The sequence below is a fragment of the Ranitomeya imitator genome, chromosome 2, assembly GCF_032444005.1.
Source record: "Ranitomeya imitator isolate aRanImi1 chromosome 2, aRanImi1.pri, whole genome shotgun sequence".
NCBI classification, from domain to species: domain Eukaryota; kingdom Metazoa; phylum Chordata; class Amphibia; order Anura; family Dendrobatidae; genus Ranitomeya; species Ranitomeya imitator.
This window is the reverse complement of record NC_091283.1, coordinates 269,653,148-269,679,679: the sequence shown is the minus strand read 5'-3', so window position 1 is coordinate 269,679,679 and position 26,532 is coordinate 269,653,148. Positions and strand designations below refer to the sequence as shown.

The 26,532-nt window shown below is 45.3% G+C and overlaps 1 protein-coding gene across 1 annotated transcript; it reads left to right on the top strand.

The window, feature by feature from the left end:
• The first annotated feature begins 1,584 nt into the window (after positions 1-1,584).
• Positions 1,585-8,973, top strand: NOL11 (nucleolar protein 11). The gene is made up of 18 exons (XM_069749171.1): positions 1,585-1,798; positions 3,650-3,763; positions 3,894-3,950; positions 4,112-4,260; positions 5,435-5,492; positions 5,585-5,726; positions 5,802-5,981; positions 6,118-6,194; positions 6,276-6,387; positions 6,680-6,762; positions 6,916-6,978; positions 7,071-7,255; positions 7,343-7,468; positions 7,591-7,812; positions 7,920-7,998; positions 8,075-8,167; positions 8,251-8,358; positions 8,447-8,973. Exons 1-18 carry the CDS (start codon positions 1,634-1,636, stop codon positions 8,561-8,563), a joined length of 2,130 nt encoding a protein of 709 aa, XP_069605272.1. The 5' UTR covers positions 1,585-1,633; the 3' UTR covers positions 8,564-8,973.
• Positions 8,974-26,532: the final 17,559 nt, after the last annotated feature.

Sequence of the window (26,532 nt, the reverse complement as noted above, 5' to 3'; positions counted from 1 at the left end):
ATTTTGTATCACATATCTCTGTGATTTAAGGGCATAAAAATTCAAAGTTCGTGTGGTGAAATATGAATATATATATATATATATATATATATAGTATATATATATATATATATATATATATATATGTGTGTGTAGGGACATCTGTCTAGGGTTATATGTGTGACTGGTGATAATGTAACATCTGTCCTGAAGGCAAGTCGCACCTAGGTGTTAATAGGTACTTCATTGGGGATAGTAGAAATTGTGCCTCCATATCTCACGAGGAGGTCTAGCTAGGGCCGAAAAGAAAAGCAACATTTGGCACCTTCTAGGTCTTGGAGGGGAGGTGGTAATTGCAGCCTGAGGGAAGCTATCCCTGGGAACCATCTCACACGTGTCTCCAGAGGAAAATAATATATATTCATTAGTAGAGCGGCCGTGCCCAATCAAACAGACCGCTATTATGATATTAACCTGGGAGGCCGGTCTAGAAACCTGACCTCAGACCAAAGTTATAAATTTAGGCTGCAGACAGAGAATTGTGTTCACATGATGGGGGCAGCCTGAGAAGCTGATGTGATCCAATCTACCTTCCTACTTCCCTCAGGAAGCAGAAAGCAACTACCAGTTAGATAATTTCTGTAAGTTTTCTCCTGTTTAATTTGACATTGTTTGCAAAAGTTGTATGTCTTTTTATTATCGTATTTTTATACCTTTTTCTTATTGTAAGCATTGAACTTTTTGCTATTAAAGTATAAAACTTTAACAAGTTGAACCTTGAATGTTCTAAAGAATCCATAGCCAAAAGGTGTGTGAGCCTTATGAGTGATAGACATTATTAGTATTGTTAGTTCCGGAACTCATCGCCCGTGTATTCGGTGAGTGGTGGCAGCGCGTATGAGCGGGTGGGTGACCTGGGTCGGTGTGTGATTTATGCTCCCATTACAGCATTGGACAGAGGTTGAATGCTGGACTGAGAGTGGGGAGATAGATTAACCCTTGCAGGCATAACCCCAAGTCATGTGTGAGAGCAGGCACGTGATGAATAAGTGACACCACGGAGTAGGGATTCGTGAAAGTTGGAATATTACGAAATTTTCACCAAATTTCCATTTTTTTCACAAAATAAACGCAAGTAATATTGAGGAAATGTTACCACTAACATGAAGTACAATATGTCACGAGAAAACAATCTCAGAATCAGCGGGATCCGTTGAAGCGTTCGAGTTATAACCTCATAAAGGGACAGTGGTCAGAATTGTAAAATGTGGCCTGGTCAGATTCCGACTGTTTTCAAAGCTACCAATCACATCGCTGAGTTCTAATGAGTAGCCAATCAGATCCCTGCTGTGTCCCCTTTGCAACCAATCATTGTCCTGCTCCCACATTCCTGATAACGCCCCCTGTCGATAGTTTCCTTAGTGTATAAGATTTCTCGTGGCCCCAGAGTAACCAATCACAGCCCACAGCTCTTGTTAGTCCGCGTACTGATTGGTTGCTATGGGGAACGCTCCTCCTCTGTCTTCTCCCCTCAGTGGGTGTTATTTAGTCCTCCGACCGCCAGGGGCCGCTGTCTCCTCTCTGTTTATGAGATCTTCCCGGCCGGATGTCGCTCTCTATATCTTGCCTGTGACGTCAATCTCGTGCGGCCAACATGGCGGCGATGTGTGAGGAGTTCACGTTGTGCGGTCTGCTCTCCGGGACCGAGGATCGGCGCCAGCAGCATCAGCAGGAGGACGGACTGCAGGGGGTGGAGGAGGCCGCGGAGCCGGACACGGTGCTGGTGACGGACAGCGGCAGGACGGTGACTGTGTACAAGGTGCGGAAACACGTGTGCGTGAGAGAGCCTGGGAGGTACCCGGGACTGTGTGTGTCTGTCTGTCTGGGGGGTTCCCGGAGACCCTGTGTGTGTGTGTCTGGGAGGTTACTGGGGACCCTGTGTGTGTGTCTGGGGGGTTCCCAGTGTGTCTGGGGGGTTCCCGGGGACCCTGTGTGTGTGTCTGGGGGGTTCCCGGGGACCCTGTGTGTGTCTGGGGGGGTTCCCGGGGACCCTGTGTGTGTGTGTGTGTCTGGGGGGGTTCCCGGGGACCCTGTGTGTGTGTGTGTCTGGGGGGGTTCCCGGGGACCCTGTGTGTGTGTGTGTCTGGGAGGGTTCCCGGGGACCCTGTGTGTGTGTGTGTCTGGGGGGGTTCCCGGGGACCCTGTGTGTGTGTGTCTGGGGGGGTTCCCGGGGACCCTGTGTGTGTGTGTCTGGGGGGGTTCCCGGGGACCCTGTGTGTGTGTCTGGGGGGGTTCCCGGGGACCCTGTGTGTGTGTGTGTGTCTGGGGGGGTTCCCGGGGACCCTGTGTGTGTGTGTGTGTGTGTGTCTGGGGGGGTTCCCGGGGACCCTGTGTGTGTGTGTGTGTGTGTCTGGGGGGGTTCCCGGGGACCCTGTGTGTGTCTGGGGGGGTTCCCGGGGACCCTGTGTGTGTGTGTGTGTGTGTCTGGGGGGGTTCCCGGGGACCCTGTGTGTGTGTGTGTGTGTGTGTCTGGGGGGGTTCCCGGGGACCCTGTGTGTGTGTGTGTGTGTCTGGGGGGGTTCCCGGGGACCCTGTGTGTGTGTGTGTGTGTCTGGGGGGGTTCCCGGGGACCCTGTGTGTGTGTGTGTGTGTGTCTGGGGGGGTTCCCGGGGACCCTGTGTGTGTGTGTCTGGGGGGGTTCCCGGGGACCCTGTGTGTGTGTGTCTGGGGGGGTTCCCGGGGACCCTGTGTGTGTGTGTGTGTGTGTCTGGGGGGGTTCCCGGGGACCCTGTGTGTGTGTGTGTCTGGGGGGGTTCCCGGGGACCCTGTGTGTGTGTGTGTGTGTCTGGGGGGGTTCCCGGGGACCCTGTGTGTGTGTGTGTGTCTGGGGGGGTTCCCGGGGACCCTGTGTGTGTGTGTGTGTCTGGGGGGGTTCCCGGGGACCCTGTGTGTGTGTGTGTGTCTGGGGGGGTTCCCGGAGACCCTGTGTGTGTGTGTGTCTGGGGGGGTTCCCGGGGACCCTGTGTGTGTGTGTGTCTGGGGGGGTTCCCGGGGACCCTGTGTGTGTGTGTGTCTGGGGGGGTTCCCGGGGACCCTGTGTGTGTGTGTGTCTGGGGGGGTTCCCGGGGACCCCGTGTGTGTGTGTGTCTGGGGGGGTTCCCGGGGACCCTGTGTGTGTGTGTGTGTCTGGGGGGGTTCCCGGGGACCCTGTGTGTGTGTGTGTGTGTCTGGGGGGGTTCCCGGGGACCCTGTGTGTGTGTGTGTGTCTGGGGGGGTTCCCGGGGACCCTGTGTGTGTGTCTGGGGGGGTTCCCGGGGACCCTGTGTGTGTGTGTGTCTGGGGGGGTTCCCGGGGACCCTGTGTGTGTGTGTCTGGGGGGGTTCCCGGGGACCCTGTGTGTGTGTGTGTCTGGGGGGGTTCCCGGGGACCCTGTGTGTGTGTGTGTGTGTCTGGGGGGGTTCCCGGGGACCCTGTGTGTGTGTGTGTGTGTCTGGGGGGGTTCCCGGGGACCCTGTGTGTGTGTGTGTGTGTCTGGGGGGGTTCCCGGGGACCCTGTGTGTGTGTGTGTGTCTGGGGGGGGTTCCCGGGGACCCTGTGTGTGTGTGTGTCTGGGGGTCCCCCTGTAGGGTGGTCATGTTGATGTGGGGTGTAACCCTTTCTCTCCCTCCAGGTGTCGGACCAGAGGCCGCTGGGCAGTTGGGCGGTCCGGCAGGGTCAGCGCATCACGTGCCCGGCTGTTTACAATCACAGCAGCGGGGAGTTCGTGGTTGTACAGGATGAGAAGGTAACTGACACCGTGGATATTAGCGGTGCCTCCGGGGGGGGCCATTAGATAACACTGCGGGGGAGGGGCCGTCAGATATCACGGCTGGGGGGGTACTTGGCGCCGCTGATCTTCTGTGTTTTGTCCTCAGGTCGTCAGGGTGTGGAGGGCCGATGACGTCAGTCTCGATAAGGTGTTTAAAGCCACGGTACGTCCTGATGTCGGGGGCACATGGTGGGGGGCACAGGGGTCTGTTCAGGGTCCGGTCACTGCTCTCAGATTGTCATTACAGTGGACCCTTGAAGGTGCAGAGGCTGAGCAGCCGGACCCCTGTGTAAGCCCCCTGACATGCAGTTTCTTCCCCCACAGCTTTCCGCTGACGTCTGTCGGGTCCTCAGTCTCCCGGACGATGAGCCCCTGGTCTTGTTTCGGGGGGGAGCGTTGCGATATCTGGACGCTTTACTCGCAAATCCACAACAAGAAATTGAGACGATCGTAACCGAAGGCGAGAAGATCATGTATGTAGGCTGCTGGGGGTAGTACTGACTGGGCAGGATGTCGGAGACTGCTGGGGGTAGTAGTGACTGGGCAGGATGTCGGGGAATGCTGGGGGTAGTAGTGACTGGGCAGGATGTCGGGGAATGCTGGGGGTAGCAGTGACTGGGCAGGATGTCGGGGAATGCTGGGGGTAGCAGTGACTGGGCAGGATGTCGGGGAATGCTGGGGGTAGCAGTGACTGGGCAGGATGTCGGGGAATGCTGGGTGTAGCAGTGACTGGACAGGATGTCGGGGGATGCTGGGGGTAGCAGTGACTGGGCAGGATGTCGGGGGATGCTGGGGGTAGCAGTGACTGGGCAGGATGTCGGGGAATGCTGGGGGTAGCAGTGACTGGGCAGGATGTCGGGGAATGCTGGGGGTAGCAGTGACTGGGCAGGATGTCGGGGAATGCTGGGGGTAGCAGTGACTGGGCAGGATGTCGGGGAATGCTGGGGGTAGCAGTGACTGGGCAGGATGTCGGGGAATGCTGGGGGTAGCAGTGACTGGGCAGGATGTCGGGGAATGCTGGGGGTAGCAGTGACTGGGCAGGATGTCGGGGAATGCTGGGGGTAGCAGTGACTGGGCAGGATGTCGGGGAATGCTGGGGGTAGCAGTGACTGGGCAGGATGTCGGGGAATGCTGGGGGTAGCAGTGACTGGGCAGGATGTCGGGGAATGCTGGGGGTAGCAGTGACTGGGCAGGATGTCGGGGAATGCTGGGGGTAGCAGTGACTGGGCAGGATGTCGGGGAATGCTGGGGGTAGCAGTGACTGGGCAGGATGTCGGGGAATGCTGGGGGTAGCAGTGACTGGGCAGGATGTCGGGGAATGCTGGGGGTAGCAGTGACTGGGCAGGATGTCGGGGAATGCTGGGGGTAGCAGTGACTGGGCAGGATGTCGGGGAATGCTGGGGGTAGCAGTGACTGGGCAGGATGTCGGAGACTGCTGGGGGTAGCAGTGACTGGGCAGGATGTCGGGGAATGCTGGGGGTAGCAGTGACTGGGGAGGATGTCGGGGAATGCTGGGGGTAGTAGTGACTGGGCAGGATGTCGGGGAATGCTGGGGGTAGTAGTGACTGGGCAGGTTGTCGGGGAATGCTGGGGGCTATGGGGTCACAATCGTACTGATCCCCCCCACTCCATCATTTCCCTCTGCAGCTGGTCCCGGGCGCTGTCGGGTGGTGGGCAGCCGCTGATTGTCTTCATCACGGAGCAGGTGAGTTACATCTCGTGTCTGGTGCTATGGTGATCGGGCCCACCGGTGTGACTGTGATCGGGCCCCCCGATGTGACGGTGCATCTATTTCAGCCTCCGGATTGGTTCGTGTACACGTGGCGTCCTGCGTTCAGCACCTGTCAGCGGTGGAAGCTGCCGCCAGCCACGGACAGCTCCAGACTGTTGGATTATTCGGCCGTGATAAAGAACAACCTAGTGTCTCTGGTGTTACTGTGTAAGTGTCAGGGTGCGGGGTCCTCCGGCGTGCGGGGTTCTCCGGTGCGTTAACCTCTTTATTCCCTTCTTCCAGACTCCAGTGGACATGTGCGTCATTGCGAGGTTCCCCTCTCACCGTCGGACCAGGAGGGGGCGCCAGAGCTGCTGCTGTCTCCCCTGCTGCAGCTGCCGGAAGCCGTGGACAGCGGAGCGGTGGTCATCCTCCATGACTCCTACATAGCGACGTTCACACCCTCCGCCGCAGGGCAGAAAGGTAACGAGGCCACAGTGCACACGTGAGACCACCCATCCTGGGACCTCTGGCTGCACATCCTCCCATTGGTTGTGCATGGGCGCTGTGAGACCTGTGGGGGTCTCTAATAATGGCGGCACTTGCTCCCCTCTTACAGATCGTCTCTGTATATGGAACACTTCCTTCCAGACCTTACAGGATTGTAAGGAGTTCTCCCGGAAAACATGGCTGCAGGTAATAGAGGGGGCCCACTCTGCATGATGGGGGTTATACCCTCCCGTGTATTGCACTCACACTGCTGCGATTTGCTTCCAGCTCTGGAGTCATGCCGGTAAGCTGTACATCCCGCACGCCGGCTCCCTGCTGGTGCTGCGCTTCTCCTGCGAGGCCTCCAGTCTGGCATCTGCACTCGGCAAAGGCAAATCAGGTAACCGGTTCGAGGCCCGAAGCCTGAGGCTGCACCACTGAGACGGCCCCATGCATCACACGCACGCTTGCGCCGTTGTCCAGCACTCTGCTTGCTGTATGTGAATAGGAGCAGCAATGTCCTTGCCTGTAAAGCCCCTTTGTTGTGGAGCAGTGATGGCTGCACGTGTTTCCTTGGGGGAAACCATGAGACCTAAAACCCTGGCCCCAGTATAAGCCACCAGTCCGCTCTTATATATCAGCTGCCTTGTGGTGGTCCGCACTGTATGTAACCTCTGGTCTTCTGTCCTCAGCCCCGGGGGCCGTGTCCATAGTGAACTGGGAAGCACTGACTGTGACTACAGATTCGCTTAAACCGGTCGCAGACAGGAGAACGGTGAGTGATGATGCAAGCGCCCAGCACCATGGGTGCGGGGACGATCTACCCTGGACCAATCTGACTCACACAGCTGAGGAGCTGTTACAGTGTGTCAGGCTGGAGGCCACGAGAGTGATGGGCTCAGCTGTGGTTTCTTTTCCTCCCCTCCAGCCCAGAGCAAAAAAGACCCCGAGCAGCGAGGAGGAACCGGCTCCGTCCTTGGAGGTCCTGCAGGTAGGAGCCGAGTGCTGGATGGAGCACCCCTTCTCTCACGTCCTGATGGTCCGTTCCATTTACCACCTGTCAATCATCTGTCCACTTCTCAGAGGGCCCCAGAGCAGCAGATCCTTTCCCTGGTGCAGCGGATCTGGGCGGTGACGGATCTGGCGCGGTTCCAGGAGGCCGTCAGCAGCGCCGCACAGAGGCTGGTCGCCCGCTGCAAGAACGAGCCCAATTTCTACCCGCAGGGTGCCTTCATCAAACTGCTCGAGTCCGGCATGTTGTCCTACAGGTGTGCAGAACTGGGAGCGCAGCTCCGGATGTGGCGCAGTTCTCCGGATTCTGCCCCCGTCTCACCAGTCTCTGGTTTCTCTTACAGCCTGTGCCCGGGATTGTTGCCCTTGTGCCTGGAGAAGCAGGACCTCCAGGGGGCACAGCTGTGCCTGGAGCAGCTGGTGGATGTCCCGGAAGGCATCCTCTGCTCCTGCCTGAAGTCTTTCCTCAGGTCAGTGCTGCTCGGCCACCTTGGGCCCCTCGGCCACCTCTGGACGCTTACGTCTTCCGGTCACTGACATGAAGCAGGGATCTGGTAATTTCGGGGAGTTGATGGCACCTTTTGTTTTCCAGTGTCGGTGAAGATGTCGTCAGCGCGGCCGTCCTCAGCACCCAGTCTGCGGCCCCGTACGTGCAGGAGAGCGGCCCCAGCCCGGCGGCGGCCATGGACCCGGTCACCCAGAATGGCTGCAGCTCGCCCGTGGTGGTAGAGTACAGCGGTGACGTCCCCGTGAAGGTCCCCCCCAGAGATGAGGCGCAGCGCTGCCCGGTCAGCCTGAGACGCGCCGTCCTCCTGTATCCTTCTGTGCATGGAAACCGTCAGCATGCTGCTGGCCTGAACTCCAGCTTTATTAATGACTGTGGTTTCCAGTAGTATTTTTTTCCTTAATGTCTGTGCTCAGAAATTCGGTGCTCACCTCGCCGTTCAGCGAGCGCTTCCTCCTGCCGCACCTGAAGGACCTCACCTCCGAGCAAGTGATTGTACGTATGTGCGAGCGTCGGCCTGCGGGGGGCGCTGTGGTCGCCCTATAGTAACGCATCTTCCCTTCCTCCGCAGCTCCTCCTGCGCTACCTCCAGTACCTGTACCAGAAATGCAGCGAAAACCTGGAGCTGAGCCTGCCGGGAGAGGGGCGTCTGTCCGTCACAAAGGTGAGATCCCCGCTCTTAACCCCTTCATGCTCCACGTCTCCCCCAGGTGTAAGGGGGTCGCTGATCCGTCCCGTTCCTTGCAGGTCCTGGACTGGATGAATCTGATCCTTGATGCCAACTTCACCGTCCTGGTTCTCCTGCCCAAAGCCAAAGCCCTGCTGCGCTCCCTGCAGAAGTACGTGCGCTGCCAGGTGAGTGCCCGGCTGATAACAGGGAGTAATAGGGGTCATGTGACGGTGCCCCCGATAAACAATTGTTTTGTTTTTTTTTCTCCTCTAGGTGAAGTTTTTCTCGGAGTTGAGCGCAATAGAGGGAAGTTTATCAGAACTGCAGAAGTTACAGACGCCTCAGCGGGGAGGCGGGCGCTACTGCATCGAGGTGCTGGAGCTTTACTGATGTCGCCCTCCGGAGGCTGCTGGCGAGGAGAATGGCGCCTCCGATGTGTAATGTTTCTGTATGGACCCCCGTGTCTGGTGCTGGGGGGCTGTGAAAGAAGGACACTAATGTGCGCTTTATCTGGAGATAAACATTTAAGTATGACAGCTCTGCCAGTCCGGACCCCTGTGGGGAGGTGGCTCTGCCAGTCCGGACCCCTGTGGGGAGGTGGCTCTGCCAGTCTGGACCCCTGTGGGGAGGTGGCTCTGCCAGTCTGGACCCCTGTGGGGAGGCGGCTCTGCCAGTCCGGACCCCTGTGGGGAGGCGGAGGCTCTGCCATTTGGACCCCTGTATGTGGGGGTGTGGTGGTCATCGGACCCCCGTCTATAGTGACCACCTTACTGCTGCATTTATTAAAGCAGTGTTTCCTATCTCTGTTTTGTCGTCAGTCCACTGCTCATCCAATGCTGCCTGGTGCATGACTATAATGCCAGGGTGGCAGTGAGCGCTGAAAGGAGCTTACTACAAAACCCAATCATCCAGGGGATCACTAAGAGGGCGACATGGCACTTGTAGTGCATCCGCAGCCCGTGCTCCCCTGTACGTCACAGGGTCTCCACACCTGAGCTTTACCACCTTGTGAAGTCCCCAACACACTGCCGGCAGGAGCAGAACACCCCCTCTACAGGTTTGGTGCCTTCCCCTCCATGTGCAGCATGGGACTGGGATGTACTATTTGCTGCAGAAGAGGGGGAACAACTACTGTTGTATTGGGGGCTGCACACTAGTTAGAATCTCCCCTGAATTGTGCGACCAGAAACGAGGGGCTCCTAACTAGAATTACCCCAAAAGGCGAAGGTATCGCGTGTCCGATAAGGCCCCCGATGTGTAAGCAGCTCGTGGAGTCCTCCGCCGTCCTCCCAGGATTATGATCTCATGTTTATTCTATTGTGCCTCATTATTACGTGTTGATTGGGAGGTGTGGCCTGTGTGACCGGGGCGGGGCTTACTAAGGCCCTTCTGCATCAGACTCCGCCCACAGGGTGCAGGTTCCAGCTGCTGCCAACAGATGTCACTGGTGCCTCACTCCAATGATCCGACGTGACTGGAGGCGGGGTTATTACATCACTGCTGGGGGAGGAGCCACAATAATCCCATCAACCCCGCAGTGGGGGTTAATCAACCATAGAATAAATTGCTGGAATCTACTGGGATTAAATGCAGACCGCTGGAATCTATATACACACCGCTGTAATCTACAGGGATTATTATATACACACCGCTGTAATCTACGGGGATTATTATATACAGACCGCTGTAATCTACGGGGATTATTATATACAGACCGCTGTAATCTACGGGGATTATTATATACACAGAGCTATAATCTACGGGGATTATTATATACACAGCGCTGTAATCTATTGGGATTATTATATACACATAGCTATAATCTATGGGGATTATTATATACACAGCGCTGTAATCTACGGGGATTATTATATACAGACGGCTGTAATCTACGGGGATTATTATATACACACCGCTGTAATCTACGGGGATTATTATATACAGACAGCTGTAATCTATGGGGATTATTATATACAGACGGCTGTAATCTACGGGGATTATTACATACACAGCTATAATCTAAGGGGATTATTATAAACAGTTCTATAATCTACGGGGATCATTATATACACAGCGCTACAATCTACGGAGATTATTATATAAAGAACGCTGTAATCTACAGGGATTATATACAGACCGCTGTAATCTACGGGAATTATATGCAGAACGCTGTAATCTACGGGGATTATTATATACACAGAGCTGTAATCTACGGGGATTATTATATACACAGCACTATAATCTACGGGGATTATTATATACACAGCACTGTAATCTACGGGGATTATTATATACACAAAGCTGTAATCTACGTGGATTATTACATACACACTGCTGTAATCTACAGGGATTATTATATAGACAGCTGAAATCTACAGGGATTATTATATACACAGAGCTATAATCTACAGGGATTATTATATACAGACCGCTGTAATCTACGGGGATTATTATATACACAGCGCTGTAATCTACGGGGATTATTATATACACAGCGCTATAATCTACGGCGATTATTATATACACAGCGCTATAATCTACAGGGATTATTATATACACAGCGCTGTAATCTACGAGGATTATATACACAGCGCTGTAATCTACGGGGATTATTATATACACAGCTGTAATCTACGGGGATTATTACATACACACTGCTGTAATCTACAGTGATTATTATATACAGACAGTTGAAATCTACAGGGATTATTATATACACAGAGCTATAATCTACAGGGATTATTATATACAGACTGCTGTAATCTACGGGGATTATTATATACACAGCGCTGTAATCTACGGGGATTATTATATACACAGCGCTGTAATCTACAGGGATTATTATATACAGTTAGGGCCAGAAATATTTGGACAGTGACACAATTTTCGCGAGTTGGGCTCTGCATGCCACCACATTGGATTTGAAATGAAACCTCTACAACAGAATTCAAGTGCAGATTGTAACGTTTAATTTGAAGGGTTGAACAAAAATATCTGATAGAAAATGTAGGAATTGTACACATTTCTTTACAAACACTCCACATTTTAGGAGGTCAAAAGTAATTGGACAAATAAACATAACCCAAACAAAATATTTTTATTTTCAATATTTTGTTGCAAATCCTTTGGAGGCAATCACTGCCTTAAGTCTGGAACCCATGGACATCACCAAACGCTGGGTTTCCTCCTTCTTAATGCTTTGCCAGGCCTTTACAGCCGCAGCCTTCAGGTCTTGCTTGTTTGTGGGTCTTTCCGTCTTAAGTCTGGATTTGAGCAAGTGAAATGCATGCTCAATTGGGTTTAGATCTGGAGATTGACTTGGCCATTGCAGAATGTTCCACTTTTTGGCACTCATGAACTCCTGGGTAGCTTTGGCTGTATGCTTGGGGTCATTGTCCATCTGTACTATGAAGCGCCGTCCAATCAACTTTGCAGCATTTGGCTGAATCTGGGCTGAAAGTATATCCCGGTACACTTCAGAATTCATCCGGCTACTCTTGTCTGCTCTTATGTCATCAATAAACACAAGTGACCCAGTGCCATTGAAAGCCATGCATGCCCATGCCATCACGTTGCCTCCACCATGTTTTACAGAGGATGTGGTGTGCCTTGGATCATGTGCTGTTCCCTTTCTTCTCCAAACTTTTTTCTTCCCATCATTCTGGTACAGGTTGATCTTTGTCTCATCTGTCCATAGAATACTTTTCCAGAACTGAGCTGGCTTCTTGAGGTGTTTTTCTGCAAATTTAACTCTGGCCTGTCTATTTTTGGTATTGATGAATGGTTTGCATCTAGATGTGAACCCTTTGTATTTACTGTCATGGAGTCTTCTCTTTACTGTTGACTTAGAGACAGATACACCTACTTCACTGAGAGTGTTCTGGACTTCAGTTGATGTTGTGAACGGGTTCTTCTTCACCAAATTAAGTATGCGGCGATCATCCACCACTGTTGTCATCCGTGGACGCCCAGGCCTTTTTGAGTTCCCAAGCTCACCAGTCAATTCCTTTTTTCTCAGAATGTACCCAACTGTTGATTTTGCTACTCCAAGCATGTCTGCTATCTCTCTGCTGGATTTTTTCTTTTTTTTCAGCCTCAGGATGTTCTGCTTCACCTCAATTGAGTTCCTTTGACCGCATGTTGTCTGCTCACAGCAACAGCTTCCAAATGCAAAACCACACACCTGGAATCCACCCCTGACCGTTTAACTACTTCATTGATTACAGGTTAACGAGGGAGACGCCTTCAGAGTTAATTGCAGCCCTTAGAGTCCATTGTCCAATTACTTTTGGTCCCTTGAAAAAGAGGACGCTATGCATTACAGAGCTATGATTCCTAAACCCTTTCTCCGATTTGGATGTGGAAACTATCATATTGCAGCTGGGAGTGTGCACTTTCAGCCCATATTACATATATAATTTTATTTCTGAACATGTTTTTGTAAACAGCTAAAATAACAAAACTTGTGTCACTGTCCAAATATTTCTGGCCCTAACTGTACACAGCGCTGCAATCTACGGGGATTATTATATACAGAACGCTGTAATCTACGGGGATTATTATGTACACAGCTGTAATCTACAGGGATTATTATATACAGAACGCTGTAATCTACGGGGATTATTATATACAGACCGCTGTAATCTATGGGGATTATTATATACACAGCGCTGTAATCTACGGGGATTATTATATACAAAACGCTGTAATCTACGGGGATTATTATAAAGTTATATAATCTACGGTGATTATTATATACAGAGCTGTAATCTATGGGGATTATTATATACACAGCGCTGTAATCTACTGGGATTATATACACAGCGCTGTAATCTACTGGGATTATATACACAGCGCTGTAATCTATGGGGATTATTATATACACAGCGCTGTAATCTACTGGGATTATTATATACACAGCGCTGTAATCTACGGGGATTATTATATACACAGCGCTGTAATCTACTGGGATTATTATATACACAGCGCTGTAATCTACGGAGATTATTATATGCAGAACGCTGTAATCTACAGGGATTATTATATACACAGCTATAATCTATAGGGATTATTATATACACAGCTATAATCTACAGGGATTATTATATACACAGTGCTATAATCTACGGGAATTATATGCAGAACGCTGTAATCTACAGGTATTATTATAAAGTTCTATAATCTACGGAGATTATTATATACACAGCGCTGTAATCTACAGGGATTATATACAGACCGCTGTAATCTACGGGGATTATTATATACACAGCACTAATCTACGGGGATTATTATATACACCGCTGTAATCTACGGGGATTATTATATTCACAGAGCTATAATCTACGGGGATTATTATATACACAGCTGTAATCTACAGGGATTATATACAGAACACTAATCTACGGGGATTATTATGTACACAGCTGTAATCTACGGGGATTATTATATACAGAACGCTGTAATCTACGGGGATTATTATATACAGACCGCTGTAATCTACGGGGATTATTATATACAGACCGCTGTAATCTATGGGGATTATTATATACAGACGGCTGTAATCTATGGGGATTATTATATACAGACGGCTGTAATCTACGGGGATTATTATATACACAGCTATAATCTAAGGGGATTATTATAAACAGTTCTATAATCTACGGGGATCATTATATACACAGCGCTACAATCTACGGAGATTATTATATAAAGAACGCTGTAATCTACAGGGATTATATACAGACCGCTGTAATCTACGGGAATTATATGCAGAACGCTGTAATCTACGGGGATTATTATATACACAGAGCTGTAATCTACGGGGATTATTATATACACAGCACTATAATCTACGGGGATTATTATATACACAGCACTGTAATCTACGGGGATTATTATATACACAGAGCTGTAATCTACGGGGATTATTACATACACACTGCTGTAATCTACAGGGATTATTATATACAGACAGCTGAAATCTACAGGGATTATTATATACACAGCTATAATCTACAGGGATTATTATATACAGACCGCTGTAATCTACGGGGATTATTATATACACAGCGCTGTAATCTACGGGGATTATTATATACACAGCACTATAATCTACGGGGATTATTATATACACAGCGCTGTAATCTACGGGGATTATTATATACACAGCACTATAATCTACGGGGATTATTATATACACAGCACTGTAATCTACGGGGATTATTATATACACAGAGCTGTAATCTACGGGGATTATTACATACACACTGCTGTAATCTACAGGGATTATTATATACAGACAGCTGAAATCTACAGGGATTATTATATACACAGCTATAATCTACAGGGATTATTATATACAGACCGCTGTAATCTACGGGGATTATTATATACACAGCGCTGTAATCTACGGGGATTATTATATACACAGCACTATAATCTACGGGGATTATTATATACACAGCGCTACAATCTACGGAGATTATTATATAAAGAACGCTGTAATCTACAGGGATTATATACAGACCGCTGTAATCTACGGGAATTATATGCAGAACGCTGTAATCTACGGGGATTATTATATACACAGAGCTGTAATCTACGGGGATTATTATATACACAGCACTATAATCTACGGGGATTATTATATACACAGCACTGTAATCTACGGGGATTATTATATACACAGAGCTGTAATCTACGGGGATTATTACATACACACTGCTGTAATCTACAGGGATTATTATATACAGACAGCTGAAATCTACAGGGATTATTATATACACAGCTATAATCTACAGGGATTATTATATACAGACCGCTGTAATCTACGGGGATTATTATATACACAGCGCTGTAATCTACGGGGATTATTATATACACAGCACTATAATCTACGGGGATTATTATATACACAGCGCTGTAATCTACGGGGATTATTATATACACAGCACTATAATCTACGGGGATTATTATATACACAGCACTGTAATCTACGGGGATTATTATATACACAGAGCTGTAATCTACGGGGATTATTACATACACACTGCTGTAATCTACAGGGATTATTATATACAGACAGCTGAAATCTACAGGGATTATTATATACACAGCTATAATCTACAGGGATTATTATATACAGACCGCTGTAATCTACGGGGATTATTATATACACAGCGCTGTAATCTACGGGGATTATTATATACACAGCACTATAATCTACGGGGATTATTATATACACAGCGCTGTAATCTACGGGGATTATTATATACACAGCTGTAATCTACGGGGATTATTACATACACACTGCTGTAATCTACGGGGATTATTATATACAGACAGTTGAAATCTACAGGGATTATTATATACACAGAGCTATAATCTACAGGGATTATTATATACAGATTGCTGTAATCTACGGGGATTATTATATACACAGCGCTGTAATCTACAGGGATTATTATATACAGTTAGGGCCAGAAATATTTGGACAGTGACACAATTTTCGCGAGTTGGGCTCTGCATGCCACCACATTGGATTTGAAATGAAACCTCTACAACAGAATTCAAGTGCAGATTGTAACGTTTAATTTGAAGGGTTGAACAAAAATATCTGATAGAAAATGTAGGAATTGTACACATTTCTTTACAAACACTCCACATTTTAGGAGGTCAAAAGTAATTGGACAAATAAACATAACCCAAACAAAATATTTTTATTTTCAATATTTTGTTGCAAATCCTTTGGAGGCAATCACTGCCTTAAGTCTGGAACCCATGGACATCACCAATCGCTGGGTTTCCTCCTTCTTAATGCTTTGCCAGGCCTTTACAGCCGCAGCCTTCAGGTCTTGCTTGTTTGTGGGTCTTTCCGTCTTAAGTCTGGATTTGAGCAAGTGAAATGCATGCTCAATTGGGTTTAGATCTGGAGATTGACTTGGCCATTGCAGAATGTTCCACTTTTTGGCACTCATGAACTCCTGGGTAGCTTTGGCTGTATGCTTGGGGTCATTGTCCATCTGTACTATGAAGCGCCGTCCAATCAACTTTGCAGCATTTGGCTGAATCTGGGCTGAAAGTATATCCCGGTACACTTCAGAATTCATCCGGCTACTCTTGTCTGCTCTTATGTCATCAATAAACACAAGTGACCCAGTGCCATTGAAAGCCATGCATGCCCATGCCATCACGTTGCCTCCACCATGTTTTACAGAGGATGTGGTGTGCCTTGGATCATGTGCCGTTCCCTTTCTTCTCCAAACTTTTTTCTTCCCATCATTCTGGTACAGGTTGATCTTTGTCTCATCTGTCCATAGAATACTTTTCCAGAACTGAGCTGGCTTCTTGAGGTGTTTTTCTGCAAATTTAACTCTGGCCTGTCTATTTTTGGTATTGATGAATGGTTTGCATCTAGATGTGAACCCTTTGTATTTACTGTCATGGAGTCTTCTCTTTACTGTTGACTTAGAGACAGATACACCTACTTCACTGAGAGTGTTCTGGACTTCAGTTGATGTTGTGAACGGGTTCTTCTTCACCAAATTAAGTATGCGGCGATCATCCACCACTGTTGTCATCCGTGGACGCCCAGGCCTTTTTGAGTTCCCAAGCTCACCAGTCAATTCCTTTTTTCTCAGAATGTACCCAACTGTTGATTTTGCTACTCCAAGCATGTCTGCTATCTCTCTGCTGGATTTTTTCTTTTTTTTCAGCCTCAGGATGTTCTGCTTCACCTCAATTGAGTTCCTTTGACCGCATGTTGTCTGCTCACAGCAACAGCTTCCAAATGCAAAACCACACACCTGGAATCCACCCCTGACCGTTTAACTACTTCATTGATTACAGGTTAACGAGGGAGACGCCTTCAGAGTTAATTGCAGCCCTTAGAGTCCATTGTCCAATTACTTTTGGTCCCTTGAAAAAGAGGACGCTATGCATTACAGAGCTATGATTCCTAAACCCTTTCTCCGATTTGGATGTGGAAACTATCATATTGCAGCTGGGAGTGTGCACTTTCAGCCCATATTACATATATAATTTTATTTCTGAACATGTTTTTGTAAACAGCTAAAATAACAAAACTTGTGTCACTGTCCAAATATTTCTGGCCCTAACTGTACACAGCGCTGCAATCTACGGGGATTATTATATACAGAACGCTGTAATCTACGGGGATTATTATGTACACAGCTGTAATCTACAGGGATTATTATATACAGAACGCTGTAATCTACGGGGATTATTATATACAGACCGCTGTAATCTATGGGGATTATTATATACACAGCGCTGTAATCTACGGGGATTATTATATACAAAACGCTGTAATCTACGGGGATTATTATAAAGTTATATAATCTACGGTGATTATTATATACAGAGCTGTAATCTATGGGGATTATTATATACACAGCGCTGTAATCTACTGGGATTATATACACAGCGCTGTAATCTACTGGGATTATATACACAGCGCTGTAATCTATGGGGATTATTATATACACAGCGCTGTAATCTACTGGGATTATTATATACACAGCGCTGTAATCTACGGGGATTATTATATACACAGCGCTGTAATCTACTGGGATTATTATATACACAGCGCTGTAATCTACGGAGATTATTATATGCAGAACGCTGTAATCTACAGGGATTATTATATACACAGCTATAATCTATAGGGATTATTATATACACAGCTATAATCTACAGGGATTATTATATACACAGTGCTATAATCTACGGGAATTATATGCAGAACGCTGTAATCTACAGGTATTATTATAAAGTTCTATAATCTACGGAGATTATTATATACACAGCGCTGTAATCTACAGGGATTATATACAGACCGCTGTAATCTACGGGGATTATTATATACACAGCACTAATCTACGGGGATTATTATATACACCGCTGTAATCTACGGGGATTATTATATTCACAGAGCTATAATCTACGGGGATTATTATATACACAGCTGTAATCTACAGGGATTATATACAGAACACTAATCTACGGGGATTATTATGTACACAGCTGTAATCTACGGGGATTATTATATACAGAACGCTGTAATCTACGGGGATTATTATATACAGACCGCTGTAATCTACGGGGATTATTATATACAGACCGCTGTAATCTATGGGGATTATTATATACAGACGGCTGTAATCTATGGGGATTATTATATACAGACGGCTGTAATCTACGGGGATTATTATATACACAGCTATAATCTAAGGGGATTATTATAAACAGTTCTATAATCTACGGGGATCATTATATACACAGCGCTACAATCTACGGAGATTATTATATAAAGAACGCTGTAATCTACAGGGATTATATACAGACCGCTGTAATCTACGGGAATTATATGCAGAACGCTGTAATCTACGGGGATTATTATATACACAGAGCTGTAATCTACGGGGATTATTATATACACAGCACTATAATCTACGGGGATTATTATATACACAGCACTGTAATCTACGGGGATTATTATATACACAGAGCTGTAATCTACGGGGATTATTACATACACACTGCTGTAATCTACAGGGATTATTATATACAGACAGCTGAAATCTACAGGGATTATTATATACACAGCTATAATCTACAGGGATTATTATATACAGACCGCTGTAATCTACGGGGATTATTATATACACAGCGCTGTAATCTACGGGGATTATTATATACACAGCACTATAATCTACGGGGATTATTATATACACAGCGCTGTAATCTACGGGGATTATTATATACACAGCACTATAATCTACGGGGATTATTATATACACAGCACTGTAATCTACGGGGATTATTATATACACAGAGCTGTAATCTACGGGGATTATTACATACACACTGCTGTAATCTACAGGGATTATTATATACAGACAGCTGAAATCTACAGGGATTATTATATACACAGCTATAATCTACAGGGATTATTATATACAGACCGCTGTAATCTACGGGGATTATTATATACACAGCGCTGTAATCTACGGGGATTATTATATACACAGCACTATAATCTACGGGGATTATTATATACACAGCGCTACAATCTACGGAGATTATTATATAAAGAACGCTGTAATCTACAGGGATTATATACAGACCGCTGTAATCTACGGGAATTATATGCAGAACGCTGTAATCTACGGGGATTATTATATACACAGAGCTGTAATCTACGGGGATTATTATATACACAGCACTATAATCTACGGGGATTATTATATACACAGCACTGTAATCTACGGGGATTATTATATACACAGAGCTGTAATCTACGGGGATTATTACATACACACTGCTGTAATCTACAGGGATTATTATATACAGACAGCTGAAATCTACAGGGATTATTATATACACAGCTATAATCTACAGGGATTATTATATACAGACCGCTGTAATCTACGGGGATTATTATATACACAGCGCTGTAATCTACGGGGATTATTATATACACAGCACTATAATCTACGGGGATTATTATATACACAGCGCTGTAATCTACGGGGATTATTATATACACAGCACTATAATCTACGGGGATTATTATATACACAGCACTGTAATCTACGGGGATTATTATATACACAGAGCTGTAATCTACGGGGATTATTACATACACACTGCTGTAATCTACAGGGATTATTATATACAGACAGCTGAAATCTACAGGGATTATTATATACACAGCTATAATCTACAGGGATTATTATATACAGACCGCTGTAATCTACGGGGATTATTATATACACAGCGCTGTAATCTACGGGGATTATTATATACACAGCACTATAATCTACGGGGATTATTATATACACAGCGCTGTAATCTACGGGGATTATTATATACACAGCTGTAATCTACGGGGATTATTACATACACACTGCTGTAATCTACGGGGATTATTATATACAGACAGTTGAAATCTACAGGGATTATTATATACACAGAGCTATAATCTACAGGGATTATTATATACAGATTGCTGTAATCTACGGGGATTATTATATACACAGCGCTGTAATCTACAGGGATTATTATATACAGTTAGGGCCAGAAATATTTGGACAGTGACACAATTTTCGCGAGTTGGGCTCTGCATGCCACCACATTGGATTTGAAATGAAACCTCTACAACAGAATTCAAGTGCAGATTGTAACGTTTAATTTGAAGGGTTGAACAAAAATATCTGATAGAAAATGTAGGAATTGTACACATTTCTTTACAAACACTCCACATTTTAGGAGGTCAAAAGTAATTGGACAAATAAACATAACCCAAACAAAATATTTTTATTTTCAATATTTTGTTGCAAATCCTTTGGAGGCAATCACTGCCTTAAGTCTGGAACCCATGGACATCACCAATCGCTGGGTTTCCTCCTTCTTAATGCTTTGCCAGGCCTTTACAGCCGCAGCCTTCAGGTCTTGCTTGTTTGTGGGTCTTTCCGTCTTAAGTCTGGATTTGAGCAAGTGAAATGCATGCTCAATTGGGTTTAGATCTGGAGATTGACTTGGCCATTGCAGAATGTTCCACTTTTTGGCACTCATGAACTCCTGGGTAGCTTTGGCTGTATGCTTGGGGTCATTGTCCATCTGTACTATGAAGCGCCGTCCAATCAACTTTGCAGCATTTGGCTGAATCTGGGCTGAAAGTATATCCCGGTACACTTCAGAATTCATCCGGCTACTCTTGTCTGCTCTTATGTCATCAATAAACACAAGTGACCCAGTGCCATTGAAAGCCATGCATGCCCATGCCATCACGTTGCCTCCACCATGTTTTACAGAGGATGTGGTGTGCCTTGGATCATGTGCCGTTCCCTTTCTTCTCCAAACTTTTTTCTTCCCATCATTCTGGTACAGGTTGATCTTTGTCTCATCTGTCCATAGAATACTTTTCCAGAACTGAGCTGGCTTCTTGAGGTGTTTTTCTGCAAATTTAACTCTGGCCTGTCTATTTTTGGTATTGATGAATGGTTTGCATCTAGATGTGAACCCTTTGTATTTACTGTCATGGAGTCTTCTCTTTACTGTTGACTTAGAGACAGATACACCTACTTCACTGAGAGTGTTCTGGACTTCAGTTGATGTTGTGAACGGGTTCTTCTTCACCAAATTAAGTATGCGGCGATCATCCACCACTGTTGTCATCCGTGGACGCCCAGGCCTTTTTGAGTTCCCAAGCTCACCAGTCAATTCCTTTTTTCTCAGAATGTACCCAACTGTTGATTTTGCTACTCCAAGCATGTCTGCTATCTCTCTGCTGGATTTTTTCTTTTTTTTCAGCCTCAGGATGTTCTGCTTCACCTCAATTGAGAGTTCCTTTGACCGCATGTTGTCTGCTCACAGCAACAGCTTCCAAATGCAAAACCACACACCTGGAATCCACCCCTGACCGTTTAACTACTTCATTGATTACAGGTTAACGAGGGAGACGCCTTCAGAGTTAATTGCAGCCCTTAGAGTCCATTGTCCAATTACTTTTGGTCCCTTGAAAAAGAGGACGCTATGCATTACAGAGCTATGATTCCTAAACCCTTTCTCCGATTTGGATGTGGAAACTATCATATTGCAGCTGGGAGTGTGCACTTTCAGCCCATATTACATATATAATTTTATTTCTGAACATGTTTTTGTAAACAGCTAAAATAACAAAACTTGTGTCACTGTCCAAATATTTCTGGCCCTAACTGTACACAGCGCTGCAATCTACGGGGATTATTATATACAGAACGCTGTAATCTACGGGGATTATTATGTACACAGCTGTAATCTACAGGGATTATTATATACAGAACGCTGTAATCTACGGGGATTATTATATACAGACCGCTGTAATCTATGGGGATTATTATATACACAGCGCTGTAATCTACGGGGATTATTATATACAAAACGCTGTAATCTACGGGGATTATTATAAAGTTATATAATCTACGGTGATTATTATATACACAGAGCTGTAATCTATGGGGATTATTATATACACAGCGCTGTAATCTACTGGGATTATATACACAGCGCTGTAATCTACTGGGATTATATACACAGCGCTGTAATCTATGGGGATTATTATATACACAGCGCTGTAATCTACTGGGATTATTATATACACAGCGCTGTAATCTACGGGGATTATTATATACACAGCGCTGTAATCTACTGGGATTATTATATACACAGCGCTGTAATCTACGGAGATTATTATATGCAGAACGCTGTAATCTACAGGGATTATTATATACACAGCTATAATCTATAGGGATTATTATATACACAGCTATAATCTACAGGGATTATTATATACACAGTGCTATAATCTACGGGAATTATATGCAGAACGCTGTAATCTACAGGTATTATTATAAAGTTCTATAATCTACGGAGATTATTATATACACAGCGCTGTAATCTACAGGGATTATATACAGACCGCTGTAATCTACGGGGATTATTATATACACAGCACTAATCTACGGGGATTATTATATACACCGCTGTAATCTACGGGGATTATTATATTCACAGAGCTATAATCTACGGGGATTATTATATACACAGCTGTAATCTACAGGGATTATATACAGAACACTAATCTACGGGGATTATTATGTACACAGCTGTAATCTACGGGGATTATTATATACAGAACGCTGTAATCTACGGGGATTATTATATACAGACCGCTGTAATCTACGGGGATTATTATATACAGACCGCTGTAATCTATGGGGATTATTATATACAGACGGCTGTAATCTATGGGGATTATTATATACAGACGGCTGTAATCTACGGGGATTATTATATACACAGCTATAATCTAAGGGGATTATTATAAACAGTTCTATAATCTACGGGGATCATTATATACACAGCGCTACAATCTACGGAGATTATTATATAAAGAACGCTGTAATCTACAGGGATTATATACAGACCGCTGTAATCTACGGGAATTATTATATACACAGCACTATAATCTACGGGGATTATTATATACACAGCACTGTAATCTACGGGGATTATTATATACACAGAGCTGTAATCTACGGGGATTATTACATACACACTGCTGTAATCTACAGGGATTATTATATACAGACAGCTGAAATCTACAGGGATTATTATATACACAGAGCTATAATCTACAGGGATTATTATATACAGACCGCTGTAATCTACGGGGATTATTATATACACAGCGCTGTAATCTACGGGGATTATTATATACACAGCACTATAATCTACGGGGATTATTATATACACAGCGCTATAATCTACAGGGATTATTATATACACAGCGCTGTAATCTACGGGGATTATATACACAGCGCTGTAATCTACGGGGATTATTATATACACAGAGCTGTAATCTACGGGGATTATTACATACACACTGCTGTAATCTACGGGGATTATTATATACAGACAGTTGAAATCTACAGGGATTATTATATACACAGAGCTATAATCTACAGGGATTATTATATACAGACTGCTGTAATCTACGGGGATTATTATATACACAGCGCTGTAATCTACAGGGATTATTATATACAGTTAGGGCCAGAAATATTTGGACAGTGACACTATTTTCGCGAGTTGGGCTCTGCATGCCACCACATTGGATTTGAAATGAAACCTCTACAACAGAATTCAAGTGCAGATTGTAACGTTTAATTTGAAGGGTTGAACAAAAATATCTGATAGAAAATGTAGGAATTGTACACATTTCTTTACAAACACTCCACATTTTAGGAGGTCAAAAGTAATTGGACAAATAAACATAACCCAAACAAAATATTTTTATTTTCAATATTTTGTTGCAAATCCTTTGGAGGCAATCACTGCCTTAAGTCTGGAACCCATGGACATCACCAAACGCTGGGTTTCCTCCTTCTTAATGCTTTGCCAGGCCTTTACAGCCGCAGCCTTCAGGTCTTGCTTGTTTGTGGGTCTTTCCGTCTTAAGTCTGGATTTGAGCAAGTGAAATGCATGCTCAATTGGGTTTAGATCTGGAGATTGACTTGGCCATTGCAGAATGTTCCACTTTTTGGCACTCATGAACTCCTGGGTAGCTTTGGCTGTATGCTTGGGGTCATTGTCCATCTGTACTATGAAGCGCCGTCCAATCAACTTTGCAGCATTTGGCTGAATCTGGGCTGAAAGTATATCCCGGTACACTTCAGAATTCATCCGGCTACTCTTGTCTGCTCTTATGTCATCAATAAACACAAGTGACCCAGTGCCATTGAAAGCCATGCATGCCCATGCCATCACGTTGCCTCCACCATGTTTTACAGAGGATGTGGTGTGCCTTGGATCATGTGCTGTTCCCTTTCTTCTCCAAACTTTTTTCTTCCCATCATTCTGGTACAGGTTGATCTTTGTCTCATCTGTCCATAGAATACTTTTCCAGAACTGAGCTGGCTTCTTGACGTGTTTTTCTGCAAATTTAACTCTGGCCTGTCTATTTTTGGTATGGATGAATGGTTTGCATCTAGATGTGAACCCTTTGTATTTACTGTCATGGAGTCTTCTCTTTACTGTTGACTTAGAGACAGATACACCTACTTCACTGAGAGTGTTCTGGACTTCAGTTGATGTTGTGAACGGGTTCTTCTTCACCAAATTAAGTATGCGGCGATCATCCACCACTGTTGTCATCCGTGGACGCCCAGGCCTTTTTGAGTTCCCAAGCTCACCAGTCAATTCCTTTTTTCTCAGAATGTACCCAACTGTTGATTTTGCTACTCCAAGCATGTCTGCTATCTCTCTGATGGATTTTTTCTTTTTTTTTTCAGCCTCAGGATGTTCTGCTTCACCTCAATTGAGAGTTCCTTTGACCGCATGTTGTCTGCTCACAGCAACAGCTTCCAAATGCAAAACCACACACCTGGAATCCACCCCTGACCTTTTAACTACTTCATTGATTACAGGTTAACGAGGGAGACGCCTTCAGAGTTAATTGCAGCCCTTAGAGTCCATTGTCCAATTACTTTTGGTCCCTTGAAAAAGGACGCTATGCATTACAGAGCTATGGTTCCTAAACCCTTTCTCCGATTTGGATGTGGAAACTATCATATTGCAGCTGGGAGTGTGCACTTTCAGCCCATATTACATATATAATTTTATTTCTGAACATGTTTTTGTAAACAGCTAAAATAACAAAACTTGTGTCACTGTCCAAATATTTCTGGCCCTAACTGTACACAGCGCTGTAATCTACGGGGATTATTATATACAGAACGCTGTAATCTACGGGGATTATTATGTACACAGCTGTAATCTACGGGGATTATTATATACAGAACGCTGTAATCTACGGGGATTATTATATACAGACCGCTGTAATCTATGGGGATTATTATATACACAGCGCTGTAATCTACGGGGATTATTATATACAGAACGCTGTAATCTACGGGGATTATTATAAACAGTTATATAATCTACGGTGATTATTATATACACAGAGCTGTAATCTATGGGGATTATTATATACACAGCGCTGTAATCTACTGGGATTATATACACAGCGCTGTAATCTATGGGGATTATTATATACACAGCGCTGTAATCTACTGGGATTATTATATACACAGCGCTGTAATCTACGGGGATTATTATATACAGACCGCTGTAATCTACAGGGATTATATACAGAATGCTGTAATCTACGGGGATTATTATAAACAGTTCTATAATCTACGGGAATCATTATATACACAGCGCTACAATCTACGGAGATTATTATATGCAGAACGCTGTAATCTACAGAGATTATTATATACACAGCTATAATCTATAGGGATTATTATATACACAGCTATAATCTACAGGGATTATTATATACACAGTGCTATAGTCTACGGGAATTATATGCAGAACGCTGTAATCTACAGGTATTATTATAAAGTTCTATAATCTACGGAGATTATTATATACACAGCGCTGTAATCTACAGGGATTATATACAGAACACTAATCTACAGGTTTTATTATATACACAGCGCTATAATCTACGGGAATTATATGCAGAACGCTGTAATCTACGGGGATTATTATATACACAGCGCAGTAATCTACGGGGATTATTATATACACAGCGCTGTATTCTACAGGGATTATTATATACAGACTGCTGTAACCTACGGGGATTATTATATACACAGCGCTGTAATCTACAGGGATTATTATATACAGAACGCTGTAATCTACAGGGATTATTATATACACAGCTATAATCTACAGGGATTATTATATACACAGCGCTATAATCTACGGGAATTATATGCAGAACGCTG

What these genes read in the sequence shown, in the direction of transcription:
- NOL11 (XM_069749171.1), top strand. Translation starts at nt 1,634, where the DNA reads ATGGCGGCGATGTGTGAGGAGTTCACGTTGTGCGGTCTGCTCTCCGGG. An exon ending in GGACGGTGACTGTGTACAAG is followed by an intron (nt 1,799 to 3,649) that starts GTGCGGAAACAC and finishes CTCTCCCTCCAG; the next exon opens with GTGTCGGACCAGAGGCCGCT. An exon ending in AGAAGTACGTGCGCTGCCAG is followed by an intron (nt 8,359 to 8,446) that starts GTGAGTGCCCGG and finishes TTTCTCCTCTAG; the next exon opens with GTGAAGTTTTTCTCGGAGTT.